At 44.0% G+C, this 23,448-nt stretch overlaps 3 protein-coding genes across 19 annotated transcripts in view; 1 reads left to right on the forward strand and 2 right to left on the reverse strand.

Moving 5' to 3' along the window:
* NEK11 (NIMA related kinase 11) overlaps nucleotides 1–9,808 on the reverse strand; it is a 332,098-nt gene extending 322,290 nt beyond the window's left edge. For 4 of the 13 annotated variants that reach the window (XR_016233306.1, XM_051818474.3, XM_017346725.4 and 1 more), the window contains exons 1-2: nucleotides 9,132–9,270; nucleotides 6,459–6,697 (exon numbers count right to left, since the gene is read on the reverse strand). Coding sequence is in view for 12 of the 13 variants with exons in the window: in XM_051818474.3 (XP_051674434.1) it covers nucleotides 6,459–6,628 (170 nt within the window). In the remaining variant the exon portion in view is untranslated. Of the gene's footprint in view, nucleotides 1–6,458; nucleotides 6,698–8,725; nucleotides 9,271–9,348; nucleotides 9,499–9,673 lie in introns of those variants that run through there. The other 9 variants (XM_070072821.2, XM_017346724.4, XM_089332257.1 and 6 more) reach the window with 8 other exon arrangements.
* On the forward strand, nucleotides 9,249–22,537 carry ASTE1 (asteroid structure-specific endonuclease 1). Its single transcript, XM_089332259.1, has 8 exons — nucleotides 9,249–9,380; nucleotides 10,379–10,507; nucleotides 11,480–11,979; nucleotides 17,025–17,139; nucleotides 18,477–18,643; nucleotides 18,747–18,957; nucleotides 20,803–20,998; nucleotides 22,030–22,537. Exons 2-4 carry the CDS (start codon nucleotides 10,420–10,422, stop codon nucleotides 17,049–17,051), a joined length of 615 nt encoding a protein of 204 aa, XP_089188385.1. The 5' UTR covers nucleotides 9,249–9,380; nucleotides 10,379–10,419; the 3' UTR covers nucleotides 17,052–17,139; nucleotides 18,477–18,643; nucleotides 18,747–18,957; nucleotides 20,803–20,998; nucleotides 22,030–22,537.
* The window catches only part of ATP2C1 (ATPase secretory pathway Ca2+ transporting 1), a 136,900-nt gene continuing 133,910 nt past the window's right edge, over nucleotides 20,459–23,448 (reverse strand). For all 5 annotated transcript variants that reach the window (XM_089332253.1, XM_008266005.4, XM_017346719.3 and 2 more), the window contains one exon: nucleotides 20,459–20,990. In XM_089332253.1, the coding sequence (XP_089188379.1) occupies nucleotides 20,895–20,990 (96 nt within the window). In that variant the 3' untranslated portion in view covers nucleotides 20,459–20,894. The remainder of the gene's footprint in view (nucleotides 20,991–23,448) is intronic.

Raw genomic sequence — 23,448 nt, forward strand, 5'->3', positions numbered from 1 at the left:
TTTTGCTGCTTTTTCCAGGCCATTATCAGGGAGCTGGATGGGAAGTGGAGCAGCCGGGCCATGAACTGGTGCCCATATGGGACGTTAGCGCTGCAGGAAGAGCCCTTACCCCTGTACTGCTATGCCACAACACCAGCCCTCTTTTTCTTTAAGGACTTGGAGATGCTTGCTGTTTAACTCTTGATCTTCATCTCATGTTGTAGACCTGTGACACTGGAGAAAAAATGTCCTCTGGAAAGATAAGGCATTTCCACACCAATCATTTTATTTAGGCAAAGGCAAAGGCATAGGATCACAGTTAAGGGAAGAAATGTTTGGATATATACATGGAAAGGAATGGGGGAACATACAGAAACTAAATGATCATAATTAGCAAGAAAGAAAGGGAGCTGGAGTGGCTACTCCAACACCTCTAAGAGCAATCTGCTAGACAGATATTACTTGTACTGTTTGCTCGTGATCTGATGTATGTTAATTCTCTCTCTCGTCCTGGTATTGAATCCAAAACAAAGGTTTAATATTTAAATTGTATCAAATACTTAATAACTGACATACTGAAAAAGACTACAACAGAAAATCAACTCCACATAAAACCATTGTATACTAAGTGTGATGAAATTTAACATGAATGTTGAAATACATTACAGCTTTAGCCAGGTTTAATTACAAGTTTAATCATGTATTTTAGAGCAAGCCTACTTCCTTAGAATCTCTTTTAAATTACAAGCTCCATGCTAACAACCAAAGTAACTTCCTGGCTAATGAAAAGAAATAGAAAAGAAAAAAGAAAAAAAATAGAAAAGGAAAAAAAGGAAAGAAGAAAGAAATACTTTAAAAGCTTAACAAAATTATAGAAATTATGAACTGGAACTAGACTAATCTTTTTAGTAATATGACTTAAAAATTTATATCCATTATATCAGAGTACCTGCAATTATGAAAGAAAATATTGTTTTCTGAATTTCATGATGCATATAATAAAAGGAAAAAATATTTCATTCACTACTCGTTTTAACTTTATCCTACTATGATGATTGAAAAAAGGAATGCCAAATATTTATATCAAAAAGAAAACTCCAAATATGCATTAATCAGGTGTGTGGCTGAAGCTTTTATTTTTATCCCATGGCTAATCCAGCAAGTCCATAAAATTTTAAAGAAATGTTCTATTGTAATTGTAATCACAGTATACGCAAAATGTCAATGGTAGAGCAGTGCCCCCAAGTGGCATAATCATGAATTGTAATGCATGTGTGTACAACTGTTGGGTTTTGTCAAGTGTGTGTTGTACAAACAGAAATGTATCTCATATAAATCTGTATTTGGCCGGCGCCACGGCTCACTAGGCTAATCCTCTGGCACTGGCACACCGGGTTTTAGTCCCGGTTGGGGTGCCGGATTCTGTCCCGGTTGCCCCTCTTCCAGGCCAGCTCTCTGCTGTGGCCCGGGAGTGCAGTGGAGGATGGCCCAAGTCTTTGGGCCCTGCACCCCATGGGAGACCAGGAGAAGCACCTGGCTCCTGGCTTCGGATCAGTGCGATGTGCCGGCCGCAGCGCGCCAGCCGCGGCGGCCATTGGAGGGTGAACCAACGGCAAAAAAAAAAGGAAGACCTTTCTGTCTCTCTCTCTCACTGTCCACTCCACCTGTCATTAAAAAAAAAAAAAAAAATCTGTATTTCATGGGAGTTAGTAAAAAGTGTCCCACATACCACATAGTCGTACATATCACATTGATATATAAAGGGACAGTGTTGTATGTAAAGGTATGACACACCTCAGTAGGGCAGAAGTTTACGGGTGTGTCTGCAAAATAGTAAGGGAGTCAGATCAACACTGATCTAGTAAAGGGAGTGCATCCCTAATGTAACAGAAATCGATTCAGAAAGTATTCATCTTCTACCTACTTCTGTTTTATATATAAAGATTTATTTTATTTATTTGAAAGGCAGAGTCAGAGAGAAGGAGAGACAGAGAGAGAGAGAGGTCTTCCATCCACTGGTTCACTCCCCAGATGTCCACAACAGCTGGGACTGGGACAAGCTGAAGTCAGGAGTTTCTTCCAGGTCTCCCACATGAGTTCAGGGACCCAAGCATTTGAGCCATCTTCCACTGCTTTCCCGGGCACTGCATCAGAAGTGTAGCAGCCGGGACTCAAACAAGCGGCATCACCTGCTACATCACCATGCCGGACCTATCTCCTAACTACTTCTAACATTAATCAATTCTCTGTGTCTGTAGTCTAGTATGTAAAGCAGAATTTAAAACCTTACCTAGGCTGTGCCGTGGCTCACTAGGCTAATCCTCTGCCTGCAGCACTGGCACCCTGGGTTATAGTCCCGGTCGGGGCGCCAGATTCTGTCCTGGTTGCTCCTCTGCCAGTCCAGCTCTCTGCTGTGGCCCGGGAAGGCAGTGGAGGATGGCCCAAGTGCTTGGACCCTGCATCCGCATGGGAGACCAGGGGGAAATATTCCTGGCTTTGGATCGGCACAGCACGCCAGCCGTAGCGGCCACTTGGGGGGTGAACCAACGGAAAGAAGACCTTTCTCTCGGTCTCGGTCTCTCTCTCTCTAACTCTGCCTGTCAAAAAAAGAAAAAAAAAAAAAGAAAAAAAAAAAAAAACCTTACCTAACCAAAGTGCTTAGAAATGGGTGGCATTACTAATGTGCTTCACTCACAAACCGAAGATTCAACTGTCAGCACTCTGGGGAAAGAGGAATCTTTAAAAGAGTAAGTTCAGTTTTCCATCACTATCCATGCATTAAATGAGTTGATTTCCCATACAACAAAGAAGTTCACATTCTAAATATCAATTTCTTTCAGACAGCCATAGAGATATAAGAGAAAAGATGACAGCAGAATTGTTACAATCTCAAGAAATATCCAGAAGTTTTTTTGTTGTTGTTAAGACTTATTTAATCATTTTGAAAGTCAGAGTTAACAGAGAGAGAAGGAAAGACACACAGAGATAGAGGTCTTCCATCCACTAGTTCACTCTCTGGATGGCTACAACAGCCAGCACTGGGCCAGGCCTAAACCAGGAACCAGGAGCTTCATTCAGTTCCAACTAGGTCTCTCAAGACCCAGAAGTTTTTAACATCCCATGCTTAGCAACAGATAACTTTCTTTGGGAGACTTTTCTGTCTTAAAAGTAGATGCAAAGAAAACCGTTTAGCAGAGGGATCCACTCACAGTCAACTGGGGGTGATTAGCTGCTAAGTTTTATTAGGCTTCCTTTAATTATTCCTTTAACTTGGGGTGCATATAGTTAAGGTGAACGGGGGGTATTATTTATTGCTGATTATGTATAATACAATGTTTTATCTGGAACACATAAATAATTAATCATTATTACAATCCTATAAAGCACTATACTCGTTTTACAGATAAAAAAACTGAAGCTCAAATTAGGAACGTGCATCACCTAAACCTCAGAGTTAAGAGAGACCTGGCTTAGGGCAGGCATCACAGCATAGCAAGGTGGGTCGTTGCAAATGGCGTGGCACCTACACCCCATACTGGGGTGTCTGGTTTCAAGTCCCTCCTCTGCTTCCAATCCAGCTTTCTGCTAGTGCACACCTGGAAGGCAGCAGATGACAGACCAACTACTTGGGTCCCTGACACTCATGTGAGAGACCTGGATGGAATTTCTGGCTGCTCCTGACTTCCACCTGTACTAACCTTAGCTGTGGCTTTGGGGGAGTGAACCAGCAGACAGAAGATGGAAGATATCTGTCTCCCTCCCTCCTTCCATTTGTCACTCTGACTTTCAGACAAAAATAAATAACTTTTAAAACTTCTAAAAAAAAAAAAAAAACAGGACATCAGCACTGTGGCACAGCAGGTTAAGCCACTGCTTGCTTTATCCCTCAACTCGTTTACCTCCGAGGCTGTGGACTTAAGGATGACGTTGCACTGCCTTCCTTCTAGCAATCTAAGATTTTATAGGCACTCATATCACACTTTTCCTGATTTGAAGAAATTCCAGAGCAAATGTCCACAGAGGTCTACAGATAATGGAAAGGTGTGATGTTGCTGGATGCAAGAGAAAATGAAGGGAGGCAGGAATGTGGATAATTGGAGAATTCAGTATTTGTTTAAAGACAGCAGCTGCAACACAGCTCCAGCTCATTATGGCTATGCAGGCACAAATGTTAGCAAATATCACCAGCTCTTCTCATTTTTTTCCAGATTTTTTTCTTGATTTTTCTTAGAGCTGCCCATTAAAAAAAAAAAAAAAAAAAAAACCACTAGCATTTAAGTTGAATTACAAAGGAAACATTATACAAGCCAAATGAAATACACCTGAAGCTGAATGTGGCCAACATGTAATAAATACATTCTGGAGATTCTGATGCATGACTCCTTTCCCAGAGATCCTAGACTAGACTCTCTGGTGCTAGATGATTTGCCCATTATCCTCAACACTGGATGCATTCAACAAAACTAGGCTTTGTCTGCTATCTTCAGCTTATCGTGTGTTTTAAGATTAATTCATGTACAAGAAAGGTCACTAACAAACCACTAACCAACCCCAGTCCCTTCTTTCTCTCCCTCTCTTTCATCCCTCTTTGCTTCTCCCTTTCCCTTAATTATCCCCCCTGCTCCTTCTCCCTCCCACTCCACAAACACAAACATACCCCCTTCCCCTCCCTCCCTCCCTCCCTCCCTCCCTCCCTCCCTCACTTTCTCCTCCCCACACCCTCATCCTTCACAAACTCCCTCTCTCTCTCTCTCTACTCAACCATCTCAAGTCTGAAGCTTTCAAGTTCAGGCTTCATATATCTTATTTTGCAGCCTTTTAATCAAGCTTTTAGCCCTTCTCTGAATTCTCTTAAAATTCTTCACATTCCCCATTATTTGAAGACATCAAAATTGGGATGTCGGTTCTTCAGGGTAGTATTAACAAGCCCTTAGATGAGATTAGGCCTTATTTTTAAAGCTGCCATAAAGGTTCTCTAATAACCTATGAATTCTAGATCACTGCAACTTATAAAAATTCTTGACCCAGAGGCCATTTAAAAGATAGGTTTTAGGGGCCAGCGCTGTAGCAGAGCGGGTAAAAGCCACTGCCTGCAGTGCTAGCATCCCATATGGGCACCAGTTCAAGTCCTGGCTGCTCCACTCCCAAACCAGCTCTCTGCTGTGGCCTGGGAAAGCAGTAGAAGATGGCCCAAGTCCTTGGGCCCCTGCACTCACGTGGGAGACCCAGAAGAAGCCCCTGGCTCCTGGCTTCAGATTAGATCAGCCCAGCTCCAGCTGTTGTGGCCACTTGGGGAGTGAAACAGTACATAGAAAACATCTCTCCCCCCCCGCCACTTCTGTATAACTTTGCCTTTCAAATAAATATATTTTTAAAAAAGATGGGTTTTAAAAATAAAGCAGCATCAGTAATATTTACCTTTTTGGTCCCTATGACCACAAAGTAGAAAGTGCTTGATCACACTAGTTTTAAATCCACACTTAAATTTTCTCGATGGTCAAAAGATGGGAGAACTTAAAAGTAGCATAAAAATTTCTGAATAAGAGAATAGATTATGGGATTGAAATTTGGCCTTCTTGAATCATTCTTCCTTTTTCCTGTTGTCCACCTGTGATTCTGTTGTACAATATTCTAATACTAACTTCAGTTCCAACTAACTTTCTCCTGCAACAAATTAAAAAAAAAGCCTTTTTTCAATATGTATGTATTTATTTGAAAGGCAGAGTGACATAGAAGGAGAGACCAACAGACAGAGAAATGTCCTATCCACCGATTTACTCCCCAAGTGGCCTCAATAACCAGAGCTGGGCCAGGCTGAAGCCAGAAGCCAGGAACACAACTGGATCTACCATGTGGGTGGCAGGGGCCCATCTTCTGCCCCCTTCTCAGGCACATTAGCAGGGAGACAGATCAGAGGCAGAGTTGCCAGGACTCAAACTGGCACTGTGAAACGGGAATGCTGGCATCATGAGCACCAGCTTAACCCACTGGCCAGGACGCTAGCCCCAAATACAAAGAACTTGAACCTAAAAATTAATCTATAAGAGACATACTGTCTAATGGTATCAAGAGTTTTTCTCTACTATAAAAGTTTGTAGATTCTGATCAAAGTTGATGGAAAGTAGATGACAAAAGGCTCATCGATATGAGCTAACTTTAAATAGCAGCCGCTGTTTGGTTTAAATATCTAATTTGAGGGTTTTCTGACTACAGTTTTTTTTTTTTTAATCTCCTCCACAGAAAAGCCAAAGAAAACAAATACCATATTGACTTTGGTAATTAGTCATCTGGATATTTTATTCACCAACTGAAATGCCTTTAGAAACTTCTATCTGAAGAGATCAGTCAAGGAGAGTTTCTGTGTTCACTAAATTCTTGCTTTAACACAAAAGCACAGTGGACATAATTCCATGTTCTTAAGTAGCAACGACACATACAGGGCGGCCAACTTGAGATTGGTGTGCAGCATTTGTACTTACAGTTCCTCTCCTTGGGTGGCTTTCTTGTCTGCAACCAGATAGACAGTTCCAAAACTTCCACTGCCAAGCTTCTGTTGAAGCGCATATCTTCTTGCAATCAAGGCCGCTGGGTAAGTGGAAACAGCCGCCGAGCCGCTCACACATTTGGCAGTCTCTCGGAATTTCTGCATCACTCCAAACAAGACGAAACTGCTTCATTCACTTACAGAAAGATTCATCCAAGCAGCATTGGACACTGCCTTAAAAAGATGAAAAGTCCAGAGATCAGGTCTAGAGGATCGTGACCTATTCCTAACAAAAATGTGAGTGTGTGACAGTGATACCCTTATTGGTTAACTTTAAGGACTTGAAAGGAAAATGTGAAAAGGTGGAGATTGTGCCATTCTAGTAGAAGGCAATCTTTCCTAGGAAGAGAGCCTTCCTGGTCCATCCAAATTTGGCAAACTGAATTACAGCAAATTTTCTACAAACTTTTGGCATGTATATCTGTTTTACAATACACAATGTACATTTTTGCCTTTACATCCCCTAACTACATGAAGAAAATCCCAATATAAGAACATATTATTTCCTTAAATCTATGTATTTGTATTAACCCTTTGTAATGCTCTCTTCCTACCAGATGTTAGTTTGATGCTGGTTTTCTTTAGATTTTCCTGTCGACTTTAAATCAGTTTTTGCATTTAATAGGATAGATATGCAGAAGGAACTTGTTCCCATCTTACACAAATTCTGATCCAGTTTCTTAAATTTCTGTTATATACACTATGTATAAATCTCCCTGAATCAGAAGCAGAAAGAGTCGCAAATATGATTCAAACCTGAGGCTGTATTTTAGTGTTAGCTGAATATAAATGTGTTACAGGTAAACTTACAACTCCTCCAGGAGCTGTAAAATGTTAGGGTTACAAAAGGCAGAGTGTTTCATATGAGTAGGTGTGTGATAAAAATCATTTTTATTGCATCAAAATGTTAAATGTTCTGTTAGTACTTAGGAATAGTGTTTCTATTTTAAATCTACATGAAAAACATTATTTTACACTAAAGACTATCTATGCCTTGGGCTTAGGTTTCTATATTCGACAGTTCCAAAAAGCTATTAGACAAAAACCTGTCCTTTTTTTTATTATTATTAGACAGATAGAGTGAGAGACAGAGAGAAAGGTCTTCTTTCCGTTGGTTTACCCCCCAAATGGCCACTATGGCCAGCGCTGTGTCGATCTGGGACTAGCAACCAGGACTAGAACCCACCGCCCATATGGGATGCCAGCGCCGCAGGCAGAGGATTAACCAAGTGAGCCATGGCGCTGGCCCAAGCCTGTCCTTTATAAGGATGACCCATGAGCTTCACATGGGCAGTTTCAGTTACCCACAACTAGTCTCAAAATGAAGCATGAACAGATAATTGCCCATTGATAAAATGCTCCTTCCTGGGACATGCCCTGTGGAGTACTAGGCTAAGCCTCCGCCTACAGCCTCAGAATCCCATAAGCACGCCGGTTCAAGTCCCTACTGCTCCTCTTCGGATCCAGCTCTCTGCTGTGGCCTGGAAAAGCAGTAGAAGATGGCCCAAGTCCTTGAGCGCCTGCACCCATATAGGAGACCTGGGAGAAGCTCCTGGCTTCAGCTCCAGCCTTTAGGCCATTTGGGGAGTGAACCAGCGGGTGGAAGGCCTTTTACTCTCTCTCCTTCTCTCAGTCTGGAGCTCTACCTCTCAAATAAATAGATAAAATTTTAAAAATGCCCCTTCTTGAAATATTAACCGGTTAAGAGTCACCGATGCCCATGAAGAAACTGACAACCAAGAAAAGTTGGTGAACTGTACTGTGGAAAAGACAAGTACAGCGAGCAGGCCTATGAATGGTATCTTTTGTTCGTTTCTTCCCTGGCCAACCCAAGTTGTTCAGGAACACGCATGGAACTGGGGGTCCCCGCGCAGCGAAGGGCAGAGGCAGGGCCGCCCAGAAGCACTGAAGTCCACTCCGGCGGCTCCTACCATCAGCCGCAGAGGCTGGTTTAACCCCGCAGGGCCTGCGCTGTCTGCCGGGCACGCAGCTCTCCGGACAGGGGTCCTGCAGCCCAGCCTCCCGGCGGCCCTGGCCACCGTACCGCGCCCGTGCAAGCCCCTCTCAGCTCAGCCCGCGGGCTGCAATCCAGGCCCCGCGACCCCCAAGGTGATACCCTAACCCCCGAGGTTGTGGACGCGCTTTTGTGAAGACAGAGTGCCCCGCGGCCAACAGCCGGCATATGCCAGGGGCCCCACAAACCTTGCTGGGGCACACGGCTCGAAAGCGGGATGGGAACTCTGAGAAGGGAGAGGCAGGCGGTATCAGCCCCGTGCGGACTGCCCCGGGGTGGCCTAGAGCACCTGGCGCGGGGAGACACAGGTAAGGCGGGCGTCTGCCCCGGGCCGAAACCGCGCATGCTCCCCCGGAGAGGCAGTGGACCTGACGGCTGGTTCAGCTAAACTCCAACTTCCAGATAAACGAATGATTTTCTCGCCTCGTCGACTTTTTAAAACTTTCTGTTTCCGCCACGCGGGCGAACGTATCCCGGGCGGAATCCGCAACACTTTTTTCTGTGGAGACGGGAGCGACCCGGGCAGAGACAGAGTCCAGAGAAGCAAGGAGTCGGGGGAGCCCCGCGCATACGGAGGAACGCAGTTCGCGTTACCTTTCCCGATCGCGAGGGGAGGAGCGGGGCGCCGGGCAGCCCTCTCCTGCCACAGCTAGGAACGTCTCAGCCTAGGGAACGCGCCAGACCCCCAGCGACCGTCTCTGTTTGCCCCGTCGCCAGGGAGACGGCGCGGGGTGTGCTGGGAAGTCGGGGTAGGGCGGAAGTGTCCGCCTACCCAAGGCGTGAGGAAAGAGAGGGTAAACCGCCCGCCAACCTTCCTTAAGCAGACAGCAGCCATTTGGGAACGTAAGTCCCAGACCTCGCGCCTTCAGGCCTAGAGTACCTTCCCCGGGCGCAGTGGCTGCTACCGGCTTCCCGGAACCGGGTTCCCCGTGACGTCACTGGGAGACTTCCGGTCCCGGCTGTCGGGCTTTGGGGCCTGGCGGGCCTCCTGCCGCTTCGCGTGGAAGGGTTGCTGCTCCGGGGAGGGGGCAGGTGGGCCCTGCTCGCAGCTGGGGCAGCGGGTTGTGAGGTTCAGGGTGCGTGGTGTGTGAAGGCCTGTGTTTGGGGACTTAGATCGAATGTTGAATACCCCTTACCTCCTCATCTCGCATTCTGTTGAACTGTTCAGTACAAGGCTCTGTCCCTGGCTTAGGATGAGTGAACACACTCCGTGCCCGCAGAAGCTTTGTAAGACAGCCTTGCGAGGGTACTTACTTGTGCCCTGCAGGATAAGGGGCTGAGATACCGACAAGGCTGGCACTGGGGTGAGGTGAGTCCACTTAAGTAACCAAGGGAAACACATTTTTACGCAGTACCTCTACAACTCAGTTTGCAACAACAAAAAAGTCCATGATTGGCAGTCCATTATTGACAGGATTAGTAACAGTGGCGTGCTGAATTATAATGCAGCCTGTAGCGAAAGGAAAGGCCGGAAATGCTTAATCCTGTGAGTCGAGTAGGGTAACCGGGCTGGATGGGAGAGATAAGAAGGTAAAAGGAGCTTGTTTGGAATGAGACTGGGGAGTTGGGTTCCTAGAAGGCTGAGCAGTTGTTTTCCTTACTGAAGACCCGAGAAAAGTTCCCAGCCTCTGTCAGTGAAAAAACAAAACCTGGATGCCTGTTGGCAGTCTTCTGGTTTATCGTGAGATTGATTTCGGTATCATTTTAATGGCTTAGAACTTTTTATTTTGCCCTTATAAAACAAATACTCTGTATTATAAGATGGTGTTATCTCAGTACCAGAAGTCCCCAGACTGTTCTACTGCTATGTCAGTAATGGATATTAACTAATTCTCCTGTAGATCCAAGAGCAGCCTCCGTCCCTATCCAAAGATCAAAACCTATGAAACCATTGAGTTTGTGCCTTGTAACTCATGGAGAAAGCAAACGACAACGGAAACGCTTTCAGCTAGTGTTGCCCGAGGATATAGGTAAGAGTTCAGAGATGCTGACAGCCTACATGTTCTAGGTAAAGAGTATCTCGTAACATCTGCTGTGAATTCAATGGTGCTACAAGCCATGACTGAGTGCCCCAGGACCTGCGTCAGTTGAGAATGTCTTCTGTTGTTTTAAACAGGCAACTCTGCAGATTGTCATCATGGGTATCCGAGGACTAATGAGTTTTGTGGAAGATCATAGCAATGACTTCTTCACTGATTTGAAGTTGCGGGACACGAAAATTGTTATTGATGGCTATGCTCTTTTCCATCGACTTTGTTTCAATTCAAATTTGGAGCTGCGCTATGGAGGCGACTATGATGCTTTTGCAGATGTTGTACAAAAGTTCTTTGAATCACTGTTTGCTTGTAATATATGTCCGTATGTTGTTTTAGATGGAGGATGTGACATTTCAGATAAAAAGCTTACAACTTTAAAGGATAGAGCTAGAGAGAAGATTCAGACAGCCCATTCCCTTTCTGTTGGTGGGGGTGGTTATGTATGTCCCTTACTCATCCGGGAAGTGTTCATCCAGGTTCTGGTCAGGCTACAGGTATGTTTTGTCCAGTGCTTTTCAGAAGCAGATCGGGACATTATGACACTTGCCAACCACTGGGATTGCCCTGTGTTATCATCAGATAGTGACTTCTGCATCTTTGACCTGAAAACTGGGTTTTGCCCATTGAACAGCTTTCAGTGGAGAAACATTAACACTTTCAAGGGCACAAAAAACTGCTATATTCCTGCCAAATGCTTTTCCCTTGATGCATTCTGCCATCACTTCAGCAACATGAATAGAACCCTGCTACCTCTCTTTGCGGTACTATGTGGAAATGACCACATTAATCTGCCCATCATGGAGAAATTCTTAAGTAAAGTACGTCTTCCCGTTGGAACCACCAGTTCTAAGGGGAGGAGACACCATCGAGTCCTGGGCCTACTGAATTGGTTGTCTCATTTTGCAGACCCTTGTGAAGCACTAGATAATGTCCTCAACTATCTCCCAAAAAAGGATCGAGAAAGTGTTAAGGAACTTCTCTGCTGTTCCATGGAAGAATACCAGCAGTCCCAGGTGAAGCTGCAGGACTTCTTCCAGTACGGCTCTTACGTCTGCCCAGACGCCTTGAACTTGGGTTTACCAGAATGGATACTAGTGGCGTTAGCCAGAGGCCAACTACCCCCTTTCATCAGCGATGCTTTGGTGCTACGAAGGACTATCCTTCACACTCAGGTAGAAAACATGCAGCGACCAAATGCCCACAGGGTGTCGCAGCCCATCCGGCAAATCATCTATGGGCTTCTTCTGAATGCTTCACCACATCTGCGGGATGCAGCCTGGCAGGCGTCGCCGCCTCAGCCTGTAGCCTTCAGGGAAGTGGAAAGGATTCACAGAAATATCACAACATCAGTTGTTGATGCCGTAGACCCGCTCAAGGACCGTTCCGACCTAAGCACGTTGACTGAGGTATGTATTTATATTGAAGAAATGTTGGTAAAGCCCTGTACAGGTTATGAGGTTCTTTCACATGTAGTCTCTCTTAATATACCAAACTGAGGGTGTGTGGGGGGATCTATCTTGCCCTCATTTCATAGCTGAGAAAACTGGAACTCCAGGAACTAATCTTTAGCAATAAAACGTCAGTCCTGGGACTGAAACCGAGCTCTCGCAGTTCCGAGTCTGCCGTTTTCACCGTACTGCAGCAGCTGTCTCGCCTTCAGGTATTGCTGCTATGTTGAGATTAGCTATCAGTAGAAGGGTTACGTGGCTAAATTCTCAACTACGAAAGCAGTGTGCCTGTGGGCACTGAATAAAGGCGTAACTAACACCGGGGCTGACATCAGATGGCCGTTCACGTTAGCGCTGATGCTACGGTCTAATTTCTTTGTTTTCATCGATGAGGACTTTAGGCTGTAGGTTTGTGGCATTGTGGTGACTTGCTTAGCTTGATACTGAAAACGAGATTCCCTTAGCCTAACTTGGGTGTTGTTTAAATCTGAGTGACACTCAGACAAATCCCCTTTTCAAGGAGACAGATTCTCATGGATCCCAACGTTGTCTTCGTTTTTTATAGTATTACATAGATACATTAAAAATTACAAGTATGAAAAAGCTTATATTGATAATGTAGCATTTCCTACTGGGGGTCTTCTTGGATCCAGCTAAATACTCCGAGTCACAGCCTCACAAGCTGTTCTCAGTGCCCAGATTACTCAAGGATATAGCACAGCAGTGACAACTTGCCAGCAGACTTGAGTCAGGCTTTTCTCTTCGGTGAGAGGCTTTCCAGTACTGTCAGTCTACACCAGTGGTTCTCCACCATTGGGATTTTGCCTGGAGACATTTCTGATTGTCACAACTGAGGGGGTAGAACAGATGGTGGTTGCTACTGGTATCTAACCAAGGGTGCTGCTAAATTTCTTACAGTGCACAAAGAATTATCTTGCCCAAGATGCTCTTAGTGTCAGTTTCTTGCCTGGACAGCTGGCCAGGAGCTAGCCTGCGTTGCCTCCCCATTATTGCCACTGCAGGCACGAGGGAACAAGATTCACACAAGTGGGGGTAAAGCCTCCTTAGCACTGAGGAGTGACTGCTAATGGGAACAGGATTTCTATTTTTTTTTAAGATTTATTTTTACTTATTTGAAAGTCAAGAATGACAGAGAAGTCTTGCATCCACTGGTTCACTCCCCAAATGGCTGCAACAGCCACAGCTGGGCCAGGCCAAAGCCAGGAGGCAGGAGCTTCATCTGGGTCTCCCATGTGGTTGCAGGGGCCCCAGTACTTGAGCCTTCTTCCGCTGCTTTCCCAGGTGCATTAGCAGGGAGGTGGATCAGAAGTGGAGGGACTAGGACTTGAACCATTGCCCATAGAGGATGCTGGCACTGCAGGCAGAGGCTTAACCTCTATGCCACAGCCCCGGCCCCAGACAGGGTTTCTTTTAGGGTGATGAAAAGGGTCTAGAATCAGTGATGTTTGTACAAGCCTATTTAAATACACCAAACCAATGAACTATGAACTGTACACTTTAAAAGGGTGAATTTTTGACATCTGGCTTATACCTCAAAGAAAGAAACATGTCTAATTGCTTAAAAGCCTTCTACATGGGATATAATCTCATATAACAATTATATAGCTAGGGCTGCCATGGCCCCTGCAAGGGATGTGCCTCAGGGAAGCCCCAAGACATGGTGTCTCCATCAGGTGTAGTTCATTTATAGTTCAAGCCTAGGTCCAGTTTTTTAAAAGGAGTCCTGTTTATCATGCTTAGTCACACAGCTGACAATCTACCCTTATCACATTTCCAGGTTTACAGATCTAGAAAGTTGAATATAAGTCAGATTCTCGGGGGATTTGCTAAAAGCTTATCCATGCCAAAAAAAATTCAGCAACACTCTAACGAATATTTTGCTGAAATAACATTTTCACTCTTAAGTGGTACTGTGGGGTTTTTTTTTCCAACTTTTTATGACTTTGATGAGAAATAATGTACAACCAAGTGCACACAAAGTATGCGCATTAAGGCATTCGAACTTATGTGTACATCCCTGAGCCCATCCTACAATTAAAATAATAGATGTATCCATCAATCTTAAAAGCCACCTCTTGCCCCCTCTGCAGTTATCCCTCCCTGAATAGACACACAGAGCAGAAGGCACAGATAATTATACAGGTGGATGCATCGTCCCACAGTACCTCCATGCAGAGCACACAGAGGAAGGCTCACTGTCACCACCCAGGCATGTGCCCTAGAGCGCCAGTCGCCCCTCTTATATCCAGTCACTATTCCTGACCTCCTAAAGACAAACTTGACCCAATTTAGACTTTATGTGTTCTTTCACCTGGCTTTTTTAATTTACCAGATTTGTAGTTCATACATAGCTCTGTTGAGTTGCTGTAGTTCATTCATTTCTCATTGCTGTAATGTTACATTGTGGGAATCCACTTTTCCATTTTATAGGTAGTCAGGCATTTAGGTTAGTTTCTGGTTTGGGGTACTGCAAATAGTGCTGCGAGCATCCTCGTGCACATCATTTAGTGAGCCTATTGTATATGTGAACACTATGAAAAAACTATGCATAGATCTCAAACTTTTTGCACCAAAATAAACTTTCTAATCCCATTTTTCCAGACTTTTTGAAGTCTTCTTGTATAACTACAAATGTTACTGTAAGTGAACTTATAAGACTTATTGCCAAATGGTGTTGCAAAGCTAGGTGAACCAAGTAGTATTCCACCAGTGGCACAGAGGAGTACCTCTTCCCTTGACACCCTTGCCAGTATTTGGTATTTGCTGGCCTTTTACAAAGCATTAGCTATTCTTGTGTAGTAGTACTACTTTAGCCATTGCAGTAGGTAATTTGCAATTCTTTTGATTAGTTATTTGAACATCCTTTCATGTGTTGGCCATTTGGATATTCTGTTACGTGAAGTTTCTGTTCAAAATCCTTTGCCCATTTTTCTGGTCTTTGTATGTTTACTTCTTATTTTATTTTTTTTTTTTATTTTTTATTTTTTTTTTATTTTTTCTTGACAGGCAGAGTGGACAGTGAGAGAGAGACAGAGAGAAAGGTCTTCCTTTGCCGTTGGTTCACCCTCCAATGGCCGCCGCGGCCGGCGCGCTGCGGCCGGCGCACCGCGCTGATCCGATGGCAGGAGCCAGGAGCCAGGTGCTTTTCCTGGTCTCCCATGGGGTGCAGGGCCCAAGCACCTGGGCCATCCTCCACTGCACTCCCTGGCCACAGCAGAGGGCTGGCTTGGAAGAGGGGCAACCGGGACAGAATCCGGTGCCCCGACCGGGACTAGAACCCGGTGTGCCGGCGCCGCTAGGCGGAGGATTAGCCTAGTGAGCCGCGGCGCCGGCCTTGTTTACTTCTATACACAGGTCCTTTGTCAGATAACTTACTGTGAACTGTCTCCCCAGTTCTGTTTTACTCTTTATTTTGTTGAGCAGAGGTTGTTGGTATGAATTTAGTCATTTAGATTATTTATGTTAACCACTTTTATAACCTACTTACAGAATTTCTGCCTATGTCAAGACCTTGAAACTGACTTTAGCCTTTCACATGTAGACCTACAGTCTACTGTAGCGCTAAGAATCGATTGACTTTTACCTTTCACGTGTAGACCTCGTCTACTAAGAATTAATTTTTTATGTGTGTCTGTGGTGTGAAATGGAATTGGAATGCTTTCCCCCATGTGCAAATCCAGCTGAATGAGTACAGAATGCTGATTCTGTTCCCTGCCGAGCAGAGATGACTCAGGTGTTCTCACTATTCAAAATAGAGTGAAATTTTAGTTCTCTGTGCTGTCATTTTGCTTCTCTGTGGCACGAATTCATCAATTCTGTATTTACCTCAGTGCTTTTAATTAGCCCATGATGATTCTGAACAACACTGGTGCAAATGTGATTCTAAACGCAAATGCAGGTACAAAGCTAGAAACCTTCCAAAAGTAGGCTTGTTGATATTGTTGTTTTTAACATCATGTAGTTATAATATGTATCCGTCTTATGCTGTTGTGAAAGAAACGTTATACATCCTCCATTGAATTCCCATGGAAACCACGTAGGATAGAGTTTTATTTTAGGTTATGTTAGTTGCGATGGACAGAAAACCACTCAGGTTTAACCTTAAGGAGATGTGGGACTCTGGTGCCTTGCCTCTCTTGGCAGCTTCTGCTGTAGGCCTATGCTTTTGCTCCCACTGGGAACAGAAAAGGAGTTGTCACATGGGATTAAATTGACCATCTTCAAAGGCTATGAGCAGAGTAGCTTGGTGTATTTGATGAAACATATTGTGCAACTCATTATCCATTTCATGGATGATCACACAGGCGATAGGAAAACGGTAGAAACATGCCCAGGGCCATAGCGGTAGGGAGGGGCAGACCATCTTTAAGCCAGAGCCCACACTCTGCCCCCAGATGTTATGGCTTGGCTCTAGAATTCAGTAATTTAAGCATTATATGCCAGAAAAAAAAATCTATCTCCTTATCATGGTAAATTTTTTAAAACAATTAAGGAGATTACTCTTTAAGTAGTTAATCCTACTTCCAGTAGGAGTTACTGATTATACTGTAAAGCACTTTGCATATTTCTTATAAGTGGCAATTTAAATTTTTTTATTATTATTTATTCTTATTTAATTGAAAGGCAGAGAGTCAAGAGACAGAGAGATCTGTCTGCTGGTTCACTCCCCAGATGCCTACTACAGCTGGGGCTGGACCAGGCCAAAGGTGGGAGCCCAGAACTCAATCTGGTCTCGCATGTGGGTGGCAGGGATCCAACTACTCTAGCTATCACCTGCTCCCTCTCAGGGTGTACACTTTCTGAAAGCTGGCATTGGAAGAGGAGCTGGGACTTGAGCCAGGCACTCTGATAAAGGGATGCAGGTGTGCCAGGCAGCATCTTAACTGCTATGCCAAATGCCTGCCCCATTTTGCATATTTCTAATTTCAAAAATTTTATCATATTAAATTACTGAAACCAATATTTATAAATCATTGTACTAGAGGTGGAGGAAGATGGCGACTGAGTAAGACGCTTGAGGGACCATCTCCCACAGAGGCACCAGTCTGAACAGCTATAAACGCACCAAATCACCTTCACAAGAGCTGTGGAAGCCAGGTGAGCGACCACAATGCCTGGATTCAGTACAATAACAACAAAAGTTGCATTGAAGAAAGCAGGAAGGAAAGATTTGCTTGTGTCATCCCTCCCTGAGCTCCAAGTAGGGCAGTGTGGTGAGAGATGCCTTGCCTCCCACCTAAAGAAGGAGAAGGAATTAAGTCCAGTGTTTAGACTGGAATAGCAGTGACAGACCCACAGGGATAGAACTCAGTGACACAGGGTCCCACAGCCCCGGCCCCCAGACGCGTATCTGCAGACGATTTAGACCCTCCGTAACCAAGCAGGCAGGGGACCGCTCTCAACTTCCGACAGTGCAGCAAGAAGCCACTTGCTGCGGATTAGGGCAGGAGGGAGCTGAGGACTTTGCAGTGGGGCCCACTGCTATGAGACCTAGCACCTGATAAATCCCAAAGGCCCCCAGCACCAGTCATCACAGATGGAACAGCCAGAATTCCCCTCATCAGGCCAAGAGCTGCACTCACGTGGGACAGACTCATTTTGGCATGTATTGCCACCATCCGCAAGTGGGCCTGGCATGCACCTCTAGATTGCACAGGGCCTGATGACAGGGAGACTCGGATCAACCCAACTAGTACTTCTGTAGGAGACTGCCTTTGTCATTGGTCCCACCATGCTGCTGCACTGGTCATGGTGGCTTGTAGGCTATGGGTGTGATGTACCTTGTAGTAACTGTGGCCACAGGACTAGGCATCTGGGCCTGTATCAGCCCCAGAAAACAGCTTACATAAACAGACTCCCCCTTTTCATAACATACTAACTGCAGATTTGGGACAAATTTGAGCATGGGCTATACTTTAGGACTGAAACAATGAAAACAATAACAGCAAATCTCGACCTAATATACCATCTGATGCTGAAGTCAGGCTCAAAGAAAGTAGATTACTTAGAATTTCTGGAAGGACAGCCACAAATGAAGCCAGATTACTCTTAACTAATCCTTCAGTGCTTAGGCAACACCATAGACCGGCTAGCACCAAGAGTTTCCAGAAAACCACAACCTCCCCTTACAAACAAAATGAGGTACCTGAAACCAGACATCTAGGAATTGAAATTTTCAAATGGGTGGATGAAGATTTCAAAATAGCTGTTTTAAGGAAGGTCAGTGAACCTCAAATGAACACAGAAACAATACATTTAACAGAGGAGGGGGGAAGTAATTTTTAAAAATCAAACCAAAAGCTCATCTTCTGGGGATTATCAGTAATGGCATCATGTGAACGTGATGCGTAAATGCACACCGGCAGGCAAGGGTAGGGTAGAGTACAGATCTTTGTTTCTCAAAGTGCTGTGCTTGGGCTGCTACTTAAATGCAGGTTCCTGGGCTCCCTCAACCAGCTTCCGACAGGATGGGAGCACCCAAGGATGCAGTGACATGAGTGAAGGCTGTGTAGCAGGAAAAGACAGTGTACCCATTCAGCCACCTTATCCTTTAAGGACCTTATCCCTGTTCTAAGTGCTGTCATCCCTTCCCCACTAGAAGGTAAGTTTAGCAACTGAAGCAGTTTCATTTGCATTAAGCCCTTTCCTGCTGTGTAAAAGAAGACATTCCCTAACACAACTGGCAAAATGTTTGGTATTTTCAGCTCTCCTTGGTCAGAAGGCTGATGCTTCTGTTAGAAACCCTGAAGGTGAAACAGACCATCCTGGAGCCAATCCCTGCTTCCCTCAAGTTGCCCATTGCTGTCAGCTGCTACTGGTTGCAGCAGTCGGAGGCCAAGGCAAAGCTGCATCATCTACAAGCCTTATTGCTGGGGATGCTCATGGGGCCCTTGCACGCCATCATCAACAGCCCTGGTAGGTGACAGGAAGTTCCAGGAGTGTTTTTGCATTTTACTTGGAAACTGCATATGCAAGAGTTTACACTGACAAAATTTTTCTTTTGATTATGTATTCCCATCATTTACATCAGCATTGGTGAATACTTTGAACTCTTTCATGCGCTAGGCTCAGTGCCACAGGCTCGACTCCTCCATGTGTGCTGCAGGGAGTTGTAATGGCACTGCCAAATCTTGCCTGCTGCAGCACCCAACGCTTTACCTTCCGATGTGTGCCAGTGTGTACTGTCCTTTATACTTGTGTAGTCCATGTTCCCTACCTGTCATTAACACAGCAGCAACATCACAAGAAATGCATTTAAAACTGCCTAGAAGAGAGTCTTCTGAATAGCTACAACCAACCATTTTTTTAAACTTTTTCCTCTCTGCTGTAATTCTCATTTAGTGTACAAATAGTGGGAATAGACATGGTAACTTTTTTTCCTAGAGAAACACACTGAAGCAGTTTCCTCTGCATTTAAACCTCAGGTGAAATAAATGTTGAAGCCTGGGGACACTTCAGTTCTCTAATGATAAAGATAAATCTTTAAAAAATAAATAAGTGATTATTAATGCTAAAACCAGAGGACGTAAAAAGTTCATGGAAAATGGAACTAAAAGATAAGTTTATTTTGGTGAATATTTTTTTAAATCCATGCATAATACACATTTCCCATGAACTTTTTGAATGTAACACTACCTAAAGGTATAGGTTGTCACACTCTGGAAGTACTATGTAATACGGCAGCTACTAACCACATGTGGCTGTTTACTGTTCAAGTCTGGCTGTTGTGACGGTCAGCAGGGACAGAGAACATTTCCGTAGCTGCACAAGGCTTTCCGGATAGTGCTCCTCCTCACTTCATTTTTCTAAAAGTGTCACAGCACGGGCTCCAAAACACCCCCAAATATTGAGGCTCAAATCTGACAGTATCTGTCAGAGGGTCCGTTGTAATAACAGCCAGCTCTAAGTGATGAAGGCGAGCTACTGCTTTAAGAACACAGGCTTAGGGTGTTTCCTCTAACAAATACCGTCTAAGAAAACTTTCAGAGCAAAAGCCCAGGAAGCTTCTACCTGAGTCCAACAGCAGGGGCATGCCAAGGGGCATGCCATCTCTCTTTTAGGAAATGTGGCACCCATGCCCAGGCGAACTCAGTGCCTTCCTGCTCGCTGATAAAAGGTGCCCCCCCCCCCTTTTTAAGTTGGTCCAGATTGCTATTTTGTGCACCCTGCTCAAACAAACCTAGGGAAACTCACAGCCAAACACATGGAGACACAACTAGCATGGCTGTTCCTGGCCCCTTATCCTCTATCGTGTAAAAAAGCAGATTATTCCTCAAACTCTGAGTCGTGCCTTGGTTTTCCTCCCATGAAACCGAAGTTAAAATGTGCTTTCAACACACGAGCTGTTTCTACAGAACAAGTGCACCGCAGCACAGGGGTTTCCTTGAAAGGAAGTTTAGTGAAAGAGAAGAGAGAATGGCATTTAATAGTCATTTGTATTTTCATAGACAGAGTAGAGGCTGAAGAACTCACATGCAGACACGTTCAAGGTTACTGGATCAGGGGAAGAGACCTTATTTCAAGGAGAAGATAAAATGACTTGGGGTTGAATAAGCAATTATCATAAAAAAGGCATTTCAGTATAAATATTTCAGTGTGTACAGCAAGGCATTTATGAAGCCGGAAGAGAAAAACATTTTAGTGGTTTTTTTTTTAAATTAATTTTCTTCTTTGTGGGATTTGTAGTTTTATGTGTGGAGAAAAGTACAAGCTGATACAGTATTTTTGGAAATAGTGCCTTTGGGTTGTTTCTTTATCTAGGTAAGGAAGAGCTTCAGGAAGCTGGTGCTAAGAAGTTGTACGGAGAGTTCCAAAGACTGAAGGAGCAGGCGCGGCCAGGCTCGAGGCTGGACTTAGACACGGCTCACATCTTCTGTCAGTGGCAGTGCTGTCTCCAGATGGGGATGTATCTCAATCAGCTGTTGTCCACTCCTCTCCCAGAGCCAGACCTAACTCGGTAAGCACCATGGGAAACTAGTTCAGATGGATGCACACACAAGCAAATACTTTTACTTATATTTAAAGCAATGAAGTTACTTTTAAAAAAATTAATCTTAGTATAACTGATCTTAGATACTGGTATAGCTGAAGAGCTGGAAACAGGAAAAATAGTAAATTATTTCTATATTCCTGAAGAATGTCTCCATGATTTGATTTACTTTTCAAAGTAATTTTTTGAAGTTATTTTCATAATACACACTTTCACAAACATTCTGAAGATCCCTCATTTGCTTTCTTCTTTTAATCAAAATAAACTCATCTTTTAATTCAATTTTTCCACAGCACTTTTTGAAATGCCCTTGTGTATCTCTGGGCATCGTAACTGAGCTAACCCAAACACATCCTACCAGACTGTTAAATCTTTTAATAATTGAGGTCATTCTTTACTGCGTCTTCTGCAGCTACCACAAATTCCTTTGACACAGGAGAAATAAGACCAAACAGTTCTCTTAGTAATGCCTTCAGCAGAAGGAAATATTCCTGCATGTCAAAATAACTAGGCTTTTGAAATGATGACTTACATGCTAAGGCACCAGTGAACCCACTCTGCCTAGAGTCACATAGATTAATACTGGGGATTCCAGTTAATCCATGTTCTGCTTTTGCAGTTGGTTTAGTCCAAGTGAATGATCTTTTAAATTATACTGTTAAATTTCCTATTTTAACTGCCTGTCTGTTTTACCAAGGTCATTTTAAATTCCTTTCTTTAGAGACTTTCTCAACTTGAAGCTAGTTGCAAAAGCAATAAGCATCATCTAATTTGTTGTTTAAAAGTGTTTAAATATCACCAGCCGAGAAGTAATCCCTTTTAAAACAACTCAGTTCCTTCCAGCAAGGAACAGATTATTCTTAAATAACTGTGACAACTTTATAGGAACAGTAAGAGCTTCTGCTGTTTAGATAGGTTTGCTGGAGACGTGTTAATGACACTTGTCCTGCTGCCCTGAACTGAGGGTTCACAACATCCTTTCTTGTCCCATTGAACAGACTGTACTGCGGAAGCCTGGTGCACGGACTATGCCACCAACTGCTGGCTTCGGCCTCTGTAGACAGTCTCCTGAGCTCGTGTCCTGAGGCTAAGCAACTTTATGAACAACTGTTCAATGCCACAAAGTATTATGCTCCTGCTGAGTTATTCCTCCCAAAGGGTAAATCAAATTCAAAAAAAAAGAAGAAGAAGAAACAGGGAACCAGCTGGTCAAAGAACAGAGCAGAAACCACCTCAGATACCACGGGTTGGAATGACGGCAGCAATCGCTTTGGGCTGTTAATGGCTGAAAACCTAGAGGAACATACTGAGGCCGCTGAGCTTGAATAAACACGGGCTGCATCAAACGCGATACACACTTCTGACTCCAAATTGTCTTCTTCCCACCCTTGGAACCATTAACTTTTTACGATTAACCTGTTGGAGATAAATACTCCAATAGATAATATTTGAATTCCCAAGTAATTTGTATTATGCTTTTAATAAACATAACCTGATTTTAAAAAATTTTAAGCACATGTGGAAGCATGTTTGTACATGTCGCATTCCACTTCAAAGAGTGAAGTCATCGGCTGTAACCTACTGCAGAAACTCAGCCAGCTGTGTTTTCAAAAAGTAGAATTCCAACTTCAGTTATTTCCCAAAACCTAGTTTTCATTTCAAAACATCTTAAGGACCATTTCCTCTTTGGACTTGAGTTCATAAACAGTCTGTGCCATGAAAGAGCTAGGATGCCACAAAAACTGTCTCCTGAAGTCAGAAGTCAGTGAGACTACACAGGGTTGGTGAGCACTTCGGCTGTGCTCCAGGTTTTAAGTGAAGTAGAAACAAATGGTAACGGCTCCGTCAATTAACACATTCTGAGAGAGGCAGCAACAGCAGACTCCAGTTCTTTTACACCAGAAGTCGTGACTCCTTAGTGGGATATGCAAAGTAGTTAGTGAGTCATAACCAGCATTTTTTGAATGAACATGTCAGGTTTACATGTATTGCAAAATGTATGTCTTACTGTAGACAACAATCAAAAGAGTTTGAAAGGCACTGCTTTGGAAAACACTAGAGTGTGCTAAAATTACAAGTACCAAAAGAGTTGTGAAGGTGCTGGCCAGTTCCAAATAAAGAATATGATTATTAAGAAACAAGTGGAATGAATAAATTTGGGCAAGATCTGAAAGTATATGCCAACCTTCATTTTCCTTAAATCTGCAGATTGTGTTCGTCCTTTTTCTCTGTTCTTCCACTGGTATACTCATCAGTAATAACCCTAAAGGTTTTAAGCTGCCAGCTTCAGCAGGCCTATGTCCCGCCCCTAACATCTAATAAACAATTGCTCCACTTTCCTGGAAAGTGGAAGAGCTCTTCCAGACTCTGAGGAGTAAGCCCAGCATCGGCCACTGTCAAACACATACCTCCCTAGT

The sequence above is a fragment of the Oryctolagus cuniculus genome, chromosome 4 (genome assembly GCF_051225735.1).
Source record: "Oryctolagus cuniculus isolate XC-2025 breed Fujian yellow rabbit chromosome 4, ASM5122573v1, whole genome shotgun sequence".
In the NCBI taxonomy this organism is placed as follows: Eukaryota; Metazoa; Chordata; class Mammalia; order Lagomorpha; family Leporidae; genus Oryctolagus; species Oryctolagus cuniculus.